This window comes from Orycteropus afer, unplaced genomic scaffold (assembly GCF_000298275.1).
Source record: "Orycteropus afer afer isolate SDZICR_OR568_19922 unplaced genomic scaffold, OryAfe1.0 scaffold00002, whole genome shotgun sequence".
NCBI lineage: Eukaryota > Metazoa > Chordata > Mammalia > Tubulidentata > Orycteropodidae > Orycteropus > Orycteropus afer.
The window spans coordinates 10953554-10964336 of NW_006921589.1; the positions used below are offsets into that span (position 1 = coordinate 10953554).

The 10783-nt window shown below is 44.4% G+C and overlaps 1 protein-coding gene across 1 annotated transcript in view; it reads left to right on the plus strand.

Moving 5' to 3' along the window:
* The first annotated feature begins 1987 nt into the window (after positions 1 to 1987).
* CFAP65 (cilia and flagella associated protein 65) overlaps positions 1988 to 10783 on the plus strand; it is a 50150-nt gene continuing 41354 nt past the window's right edge. The window contains exon 1 of the mRNA XM_007935712.1: positions 1988 to 2073. Coding sequence (XP_007933903.1) covers positions 1988 to 2073 — 86 coding nt within the window. The remainder of the gene's footprint in view (positions 2074 to 10783) is intronic.

Here is a 10783-nt window from a genome sequence, read left to right on the forward strand (position 1 = left end):
ACATAAAGACAATAAAAGGTCATTAAAAAGACAGGATAAAAAGAAAAGACCAAAATGGATGTCAAAGAGACTCTTAAACTCGTTCATGAATGTAGAGTAGCTGTAGCGATGGCAGAAATGACAAAGTAAAAGAGCTGAACAGAAGGTTTTAAAGGGCAGCTTGAGAAGATAAAGTGAAGTATCATAATGAAATGTGCAAAGACCTGGAGTTACAAAACCAAAAGAGAGGAACGTGCTCTGCACTCCTTAGGCTGAAAGAACTGAAGAAAAAATTCCAGCTTCAAGTTGCATTATTCCAGATTTTAAGGGTAAAACATTGAATGACACAGGAAGCATCAAAAGAAGATGGAAGGAACACACACAGTCACTGTGTCAAAAAGAGTTGGTCAACGTTCATCCATTTCAGGAAGTAGCATATGACCAAGAACCAACAGTATTGAATGAAGAAGTCCAAGCTGCAGCGGCAAAAAGCAAGGTTCTGGTATTTAGGGAATACCAATTGAGATGTTTCAATAAACAGACGCAACACTGGAACTGCTTATTGGTCTATGCCAAGAAATTTGGAAGATGGCTTCCTGGCCAACTGACTAGAGGAAATCCATATACATGCCCATTCCAAAGAAAGGTGATCCAACAGAATGCAGAAATTATTGAACAATGTCATCATTATCACATGCCAGTGAAATTTTGCTGAAGATAATTTAAAAACAGTTGTAGCAGTACATGGACAAGAAACTGCTAGAAATTCAAGATTCAGAAGAGGACATGGAATAAAATATATCATTGCTGATATCAGATGAATCTGACTGAAAGTAGAGAACACTGGAAAGGTGTTTATCTGTGCTTTATTGGCTGCGCAAAGGAATTCAACTGTGTGGATCACAGCAAATTACAGATAACATTGCAAAGAATGGGAATTTCAGAACTCACTGTGCTCATGCAGAACTTGATACATATGCCAAGAGACAGTGGTTCAAACACAACAAGGGGATGTTGCATGGTTTAAAATCAGAAAAGGTGTATGTCAGGGTTGTATCATTTTACCATATTTATCCAATCTGTATGCTGAGCAAATAATCCAAGAATCTAGACTATAGGAAGAAGAACGCAGCATCAGGATTGCAGGAAGACTTTTTGACAACCTGCAATATGCAGATGACACAATCTTGCTTACTGAAAGTGAAGAGGACTTAAAGTTGTTACTGATAAAGATCAAGACTACTGCTTTCAGTGTGGATTACACCTCAACATAAAGAAAACCAAAATCCTCACCACTGGACCAATAAGCAACATCATGATAAATGGAAAAAACTGAAGTTGTCAATGATTTCATTTTATCTGGATCCACAATCAACACCCATGGAAGAAAGTAAATGACATATCGCATTGGACAAATCTGCTGCAAAAGACCTCTTTAAACAGTTAAAAAGCAAAGATGTTACTTTTAGGAATAAGGTAGCCCTGATCCATGCCATGGTACTTTCAATTGCCCCAATGCATGTGAAAGATGGACAAAAAATAAGGGAGACTAAAGAAGAATTAGTCTTTGAATTATGGTTTTGGCAAAAATATCGAATATATCACAGACTGCCAAAAGAATGGCCAAATCTGTCTCGGAAGAAGTACGACCAGAATGTTCCTTAGAAGTAAGCATGACAAGACTTTGTCTCAAATATTTTGGACATGTTATCAGGAGGGCTCAGTCTCTGGAAAAGGATATCATGTTTGGTAAAGTCACTGAAAAAGAGGAAGACCCTTAATGAAATTGACACAGTGATTGCAACAATGAGCTCAAGCAATGGGCCTCAACAATTAGGAAGATAGCGCAGGAATGAGCAGTGTTGTGTTTTGTTGTACATAGGGTCTCTATGAGTCAAAGTGAACTGGATGGCATCTAACAACACCACTATGTATGGACCAAGTGTGCTAGGTGTGCTATTTACATTATCTTTTAAAATAATAATAGCCCACTTTGCAGATTAAGAACATGAGGCCCATAGAGGTGAAGTCACTTTCCCAAGGTCCCAAGGAAGCAGAAGCCATGGACCAGAAGCCATGTCCCCTGCAGCAGCGGTAGGAGGGAGATGGGAACTGATGAGTCACTATCTCAAGGGAATGGGAGAAGGGCACTCCCAGCTTCAACCTAAAAGATCTGATGGGCCTGCAGGTGGCTAGGACTCTCCCTGAGGAGGTAGTCCCAGTAGAATAATGTCCGAGGTGCAGTGAGGGGACCCAGGTGTGCAAGTGTGTGTGTGTGTGTGTGTGTGTGTGTGTGTAAGAGAGAGAGAGAGAGAGTTGTTAAAATATATCCATGCATTCTTTGACACCAGAGAAGAGGCAAGGTCTTGTCCCCTCCCCTTGAGTCTGGTCTGAGGTTACAGCAGAAAAAGCCATGCAACTTCTGCCTGGCTCTCTTGGGTGGAAGCTGACTACCCTGAGACTGCCATGCTGGAGAGGCATGTTCCACTTGACTCCCTAGCTGGGCTCCCAGCCAACAGCCTGCCACGTGAGTGTACCTTCTTGGACTCCAGCCCAATCGAGCCTTCAGATGGCTGCAGCCCCGGCAACATCTGTCTGCAACTGCATGAGAGACCTCAAGCAGGAACTGCCTAGCCAAGCCCTTCCTGAATTCCTGACCTGCAAAATAAGATGGTTGCTTGGAATAATTCTTACACAGCAATAGTTATCAGAACAAAGGACAAAGAGGTAATGGGGACTCATGAGGGCATCTTCTGAGACTATCCAGAGGCAATTCACACAAGTTTGCACCCAATGCTTTGAACATTGGAATTCTGTGCATGAGGCTGAAGAAGGTGTGATGTCTCCTCGTCTTCTAAAGGGGTAAGCATGAGAAGACGCACTGAAATGGAAGAATCTTGGGGCAGCTGGCAGTCGGGAGTCCCTGGGTGGTACAAATGGTTAACATGCTCAGCTACTAACCAAAAGTTTAGAGGTTCAAGTCCACCTAGAAGTAAGACCTGGAGATCTCCTTCTGAAAAACCAGCCCTTGGAAATCCTGTGGACCTCAGTTCTGTTCCAACACACGTGGGGTTACCACTAGTCAGAGTCGACTTGACAGCAACTCCTAGGTACAGCTGATGAGGAAACAAAGGGGAAGGTTGGGTGAGCATATATCACCACACTCAATCAGTGGAAAAAATGTTATTCAATATTTTGAATAACCCTGGTAGCAGGATCTTTGATGATACCAAACTCTTACAGGAGTGAAGAACTTTGCAGTGGTTCTGGAAGGAAGGAATCTCATGGATCTGAGCTAGTGGTCAGCAAGGAGTTATAAATGGCTGAGTCAAAAGAAATGCTACCAGAGATCTAAAAACCCCAAATGCTAAATGTTGAAGAAAGTGCTCAGAGTTTGGGACTAGACCTGGGCATTCCTGTAGATAGTACCTGGCAATATTTTGTCATGATGCCCTCACAAGCAGGACTAGCAGGATCTGGATAAAAGTTCTAGGAAAAAGAAACAGAAAGCACATTATTGCTCTAATAATCTCCAGGTGCATTTGTATCTGGTTTCTGCACGTACTCACCTCTGAGCACCAAGTGAGAAAGTAACCAAGCAGAGAACAGAGATCGGGTGTGGCTTGGGGGAGTGGTCTGGAGTGTGGTGGTGAAGAGGTTAGTGGGAGGACAGGTTTCCTGGTTTAGAACTCTTTATTCCAGAGAAGCAAAATCTAAGCCTGCTCAAAATCTAATAAAGAAAGGAAAATAGTAAGTTTACAGTGGGAAAATCTGGCAGACACCACCTTAACCAAATGACCAAGATTAACATTACCAGTAATGCATACTGATATCATGTACCCCCTGATATCCATCACCCAGCTGTCAGTCTTTGTACTGTGGTGGTTTGATGTTGAACGCTATGCCACTGGTATTTCAAATGCAGCAGGACCACCTGTGGTGCATAAGTACTAGCAGAGCTTCTAGACTAAGAAAGGCTAGGAAGAAATACCTGGTTACTCCTTCTGAAATTAACCAATGAAGACCTTAAGGATCACAGCAGAACATTGCCAACATCACTGGCTTTAAACATGTCATCAGGAGGGATCAGTCTCTGGAGGAGGACATCATATTTGGTGACACAGAAAACCAGCAAGGGTGAAAGAGACACTTGGTGAGATGAATTGGCACAGTAACTACAATGATGGCCTTAAACCTGCCAGCGATGGTGAAGATGATGAAGCAACAATTGGTTTTGTTGTGCATAAAGTCACCATGACTAGGAGTTGACTCAATGACAGCTATCATCATCATCATCATCACCCCTGATATAATGCCCTGAGGAGGGTACATCACCTCTGTGGTCTCCTTCCTGATAATACAAACCTCACTATAACCATGAGAAGCCATGTACAAAAAAGATACAAAACCCAGACTGATTTATTTCTTCAAAAGAACTGGCCAGCCCTGATGGCGCAGTGGTTGGACACTTGGCTGCTGACTGAAAGTTTGGTAATTCAAACCTACCAGCTGCTCTATGGGAGAGAGAGGTGGCAGTCTGCTCCTATAAAGATTTACAGCCTTAGAAACCCTATAAGCAGTTCTACTTTGTCCCCTAGATTTGCTATGACATGAAACCAACTCTTCAAAAGTCATGAACTACAAGCAAAGACTCAGGGACTACCCCAGAGTGGAGGAGAGTACAGAGATATGACAACTAAATGCAATATGGGACCCTGGATCGGGTCCTGGGACAAATAATGAACATTAGTGAATAATTTTGTGAAATCTAAATAAGTCCTCTACTTTTGTTAACAGTGTTGAACCAAGGTTAACTTCTTAGTTTTGATAAATGTTCTATGGTCATTAAGATATTAATGTAAAGGAGAGCTAGATGAGAGGTATATAAAAAGCCTCTATTATTTTTGTAACTTTTGTACATCTAAAATTAACTCACAAATTTTAAAGTACAAACAAATCTAATAAACACAGACTGCATGGGTCAGTCAAAGGTGGGTTTCTTCACCACATCTGAAGTTCAAGCTGACTTCCACACCCAAAAGAGGCCAGCTGCACTGAGCTGGTGGTTATGTTTTGACATGTTTACTTGAGAGTGAGCCTTGGTCTGAAAAGGAAATCAATCAGAAAAGGGTTTGAGGAATTAAAATGGAATGGAAAGTTCCCGAATAGTGATGTGTTTCATTTATTCAGAACATATAGTGAGCCACACTGTGCTAAGTTCTTTATACTTGCTATCTCACTTAAGATTGACACAGCGGCTGCAACGATAGGCTCAGGTATAGCAAGGATTGTGGAGGCTGGCACGGGACTGGGCAGTGTTTTGTTCTGTTGTACACAGGGTCACTATGAGTCAGAGCCTACTCGACGGCATCTAACAACAACAATCTCACTTAAACCTCACAATCTTTGGGATAGCTGTTAAGTGTTCCCTATGTACAGATGGGGGAGACTGGGTCTTACAGAAGTAAAGGAACAAGATCAGACAGCTAGGAGCTGGTGGGTTGGGATTTAATCCCAGTCTGCTTGACTGCACAGTCTTTCTTAACCACTCCACTGTACTGCCTTTTCAGGGAGGCTCCTCTGTCTTTGTTATCTGGTACTGCTATAACAGAAATACTAGAAGTGGATGGCTTCAACAAACAGGAAGGTATTTCCTCACTGGTTAGGGAGCCAGAAGCCATAACTCAGGGTGTCGGCTCTAGGGAAATACTTTCCGTGTTGGCTCTGGGGGACGTCCTGGTCTCTTTCCAACTTCTGTTTCTTGGTTCCTTGGAGGTCTCATCTATCTTCTACCATCTCTGTTTTTTTTTTCCCCCTGCTTGCTTAATCTGCTCTTTTATATCTCAAGAGATTGATTTAACACACACCTGACACTAATATCACCTCGTTAACCTAACAAAGAAAAACCCTATTCCCAAATGGGATTATGGCCACAGGCATAGGAGGATTTATAGCACACGTTTTTTTGGGCACACTGTTCAATGAATAACACCCTCATTCGGTTCGTATTTCTGAGCTGAGTGGAGGGGGAAAGAGGATACAGAAGGCAGGAGCCAGGGGGTTAGCCCAGGATGGGCTGGTCAGTGGGAGCTGTCCATGGTGCTGGCCACAGAGGCTGGGAGTGGGGAAGCCTGCCGGAGCTGGTGTAGGAAGGACAGCTGGAAGAGCCAACGCAAAGAAGGAAGACTGCTCAGACTAGAAGGAAATGAACAGTTAGAATGTGGAGACAGCTCCTCCATCAATGAGGAGGAATCAAGGGGAGAAGAGACTTCAAGTTCAGGCGTGAAAGAAGTGAACATGTATACAGTAGTAGCCAGTGAGGTATGGATTTGTCCTCAGGTCAGACTTACAACTAGTACTCCCAGTACAGCTGTACTGGATGTTAAAACCCAGAAACACTTTGGTAAACAGTCTCTGACTGAGCCCCCTATCACTATGATTGCTCTCTCAGTCCCCTCCTCCCTGCCGCCCACTCCGCAGGCTTCCTCATAATCCAGCAACTACAGGGTTAATGCCTGGCACAGTGGGGACTTCCAGGACTGTTCTCTGGCTCTAAGACCAGACAATATCCATTCTTATTGGTCAGTGCCCATATATCACCAGTTATCCAGTATTTTGACTACCACTCCTGTTTGTTCCCATTTTGCAGATGAGGAAAGTGAGGTTCTGGGAGGTATAATAATTTGACTCAATTTTCTCAGCTATTAAATGCTAGGCCCATGTCTTAGTTTCCTAGGACTGCCATAACAAAATATCACAAACCAGGTGGTTTATATGAAAAGAAATGTATTGTGATACAGTTCTGGAGGCTAAAAGTTCAAATCAGGATGTCAGTCATGTTGACTCCTTCAGAGACTCAGAGAGAGGAGCTGCCCCACGTCTCTCCCAGCTTCTGAAGGCTCCTGGACATTCCTTGGCTTACAGATGTATCTGCACACGGTGTCTACCCCTGTGTGTCTCTGTGTCCAGTCTCTCTTTGATAAGACATCACTTAAATGAGATTAGGACTCACCCTACTTTGGTATGACCTCTTGTTAACCTAAATGATAAGATCTCAAGAGACCCTTCTTTCAAACAAGGTCATGTTCACAGCTACAGGGGGTTAGGACTTCAACCTGTATTTTTTTTGGGGGGGGGGGAATGACAAAATTCAATCCATAACAAACCAGAACATGAACTCAAATCCTATGAGATTAAACCCCATGCCCTTTTCCCTCCACTCATCTACTGCTGGCCTGTGTATCTTTCTGCCGTGTGGTAGAGACAATGAACAGAGATGGAAGATTATCTAGGGAGGCTGGCCTGGCACAGGACACTTAGAAAACTCTGTGGGGGTTCCAGTCAGGATATAACCTTTCCTTGAATTCTCTTGCCAGATGACAGTCTACCCTGAATCCCCTGCGGGCCCTTTCTGGCTGAATGAGTTAACTACCCCCCTATCCTACAGGAAGCTATGAGGCTCCAGCTCAGAGAACGCCCCAGGCCTACTCCCAGGTCCAGCCCTGCACAGCCCCAGTACCCTCTTAGCTGCATCCCGATCTCACTCTCTATCCCCACCTCAGCAGGCTGGACTTAGAAGACTTACCCCACTCATCTGTGAGGTCAGGTATATCTTGGATGCAGAGCTAATTTCAAAACCAACACTCAAAATGGAGTCCGAGTTTCAAGACAAAGGAAGATGGAGTATCCCGAGTGCTAGAGTTAGACTGACTCACCAGCTGGACAGATGCTCACCCTGGCACCCCCTTTGGTTTTCATCCACACTAAGGCAGCAAGGCAGCCTCGATAGTGGAGAAAACAACGGAGGGAGGTGTGGAGAAAACCTTCCCTTATCTCCAGTGTGCAGCAGAGAGGCAGGGAGGTGGTGAGAGGGAAGGGTGCAGAAGGCTGAGGGGCCTATTTACAGGGACTTCCCATTTAGGGAGTGATCTTGTATGTGTGTGAGACTCACCTTTGTTGATTGCATACCATGTGCCAAGCTCTTTACATATGCTTGATCACTTGACCTTTAAACTCACCTTTTGATAACTATCACCAGGTAACAGATAAGAAAACTGAGGTTCAGAGAGGTCATGTGTTTTGTCCAAGGTCACACAGTCAGGATTAATCCCAGGTCTGCCTGATTTCCCAGCCTACAGTCTTTTCTATTCCATGGGAGTGTGGAAGTATAGAAAGATACCTGGGAAAAGTGTCTAGAAAAGGATGTGTGTGTGTGTGTGTGTGTGTGTGCGTGCACGCTGGAGAATCTGAAGCTGTCTGCACCCATCTCTCATTTATTTTTTTTTTCTTTCTTCTTTTTATTTTACTTTTATTGTGGTGAAAACATACACAACAACACATTCACCAACATAACTTCCCCATTTATAGCTCAGGGACATTGATGACATTTTTCATGTTGTGTCACCATTATTACTATCCTTTTCCAAAATATTTCATCACCATTATCATAAACTCAATGCCCCGCAAACAAAAGCTTCCACTCTCCCCACTTCTGCCCATCCTTCTCTTTCTCCCACATCCTGGTCTTCACCAATTCCCTGAACCACTGTCCAGTCTTATTCACAGCCTTGAACCAAATAACACCCTGTCCTGCCATCTTTCTTGGATCGGTGCAGGACAGGGTCACCAGGACGCAGCACCCATTCTCTCTCACAGCCTCTGGGTTCCTGAAAAGGAATTTCCATTGCAAACCCAGATTTTTCTTCCCCCTCCTCAGCTCAACCCTTTGCCATGCCTCCTTCCATGCTGTGTGCCTCCATGGGCAAACTCATATTAGTCTGTCCTGTCAGCCCAGGTCACTAACCAGCAGAGCTCCCAGGGGCAGCCAGAATCCCATGGAAGTAGAACTCACGGGGGTCCTGTTAGGAGGAGAACCATCTTCTTTCATTGTCCGAAGCCTACAATCCACTGAAGTTCAGTGGACAAGAGCTGGGGCAGGACACTCCCCCAGTGAGGAAGCACAAGGAATGTGGCTCAGAGCATGAGTTTTTCATCTGCTTGGGGTTTCTCAGAGACATGAGGCCATCACAAAACTCTGATCCCAGGGGCACTGCTCCCTATTTCCTTTTGGCCAAAGAATGGACAATCAGGTCTCTTTCCTTGTTCCTAAGGAGGGCACATAACAACAACAACAACAAGGCCCAACTGAGTTAGGATGACCCGTAAAAAAAAAAACAAAAAAACAGAAAGAACTTAACCAGAAGGAAAATAAAAAGGAAATCATAGAAAGTACAAACCGCATAAGAGTTTTCATGTCCAAAGTACAGGCATTGGATTCTAAGAATTGTGGTAAATCCAGCAGAAAACTCACTGAGTTCCACATTCCTTGATCCTAAGAAAAATCCAGGCATAATGTTGCTGGCATTACCCAGTGCACCCCCTGGCTTATCCATTTCCTCCAGCGCTGCCACCTCTGGCCATGTGAGCTCTTGGCCAATGTGGGTGACTTTGTCATCTCAGCCCATAGCTGACTTTTCACAAATAAACTCCAACTCTCACAGAAGTGTTGGTTTGTTTTCTGGGTTTACCCCTAGACCCACTAAGGTCTCTCCTCTAATCATTTCCCCCTCCCTCCCACCTGAGAGGAAAAGGCTCACTGTCTTGTTCTTGGACAGTGAAACATCATTCATTGCCTATGAATGAAGTTTGAGACTTTAAACTTCACTTACATAAGGAGACCCTTACCCCCAGTGCACATACCAACAGGTGAATGAAGGGCTTCTGAAAATACACATTATGTGTAACAATTCCTTCTTCACATTAACCTTGACATACACTCAGCTTTAGCTGGGTGCGGGAGAAGAGAAGTGGCAGCACACAGTGAGGACACATTCTCTCCTATTAACAGGAGCAATCCACTTGAAAAGCAATAGGTAAATGATAAAATAGTAATATCATTTAAAAAAAAAAAAAAACCTACCAACTGGTTTGAAGTCAACACGTGCAATCACAGGGAATAAAGTTTCCGTTGAGTTTCTAGAGGCCTTTTGTCCCCAGTGCGTGTCGGGAAACAACAAGAACGACTCCTACTGGGGTCACGATTGCAGGGTCACAACTAGGGACTATACATACTATGGCGCGAGTTCTAGGAGCTCACAATTGTTGTTGTTGTTGTTATGTGCCGTGCAGTCTTATCCGATATAGTGACCCTTCCTTGGGTTTCTGAGGCAGTATCACTACCAAAGTAGATCGCCCAGCCTTCCTTCCGAGGAGTGGCTGGTGGGTTTGAATCGCCTGCTTTCTGGTTAGCAATCAAGTGCCTTAGGCACTACGCTACCAGAGCTCCTACAAAGCAAGTTAGGAAATAAAAAAATCGAAGTATGCATTAAGGTCCGCAGGCGCATTTGCCTTCTAAGAACTTTGACTCATTCGGGCTACCGTCGTTGCCCCGGGATACCAGAAGACGCCGTAATCTGAGCGTCCCGTTCCTATGGAAACTCCGATACGGCGGCTGTGTGAGTTGGTGCCAGGGGAGCTGCGCGAGTAGCCAAGGAAGGTATCTGTCCCAAGAGACTGTTGTGGCCAGGGGTCCCCTCCCTGTCCCTCAGGGAGCCCCGGAGGGCTGAGATAGGAGCAGGGGGAAGATCTGACGGGATACCAAAGAGAGTATCTTTCATGTCGCCCTTCATATTTGCAGTCACAGGGAGTGAGGTTTCCGTTGAGTTCCCAGAGGCCTTTGGTCACCAGTGCGCGTCGGGAAAGAACAAGAACGACTCCTACTGGGGTCACGCTTCCAATTTTCCCACTAGTCATCTCGGGAATTTTTCAGGCTGGAAATTAAGCAAATAAAATAAGCTAATGATAT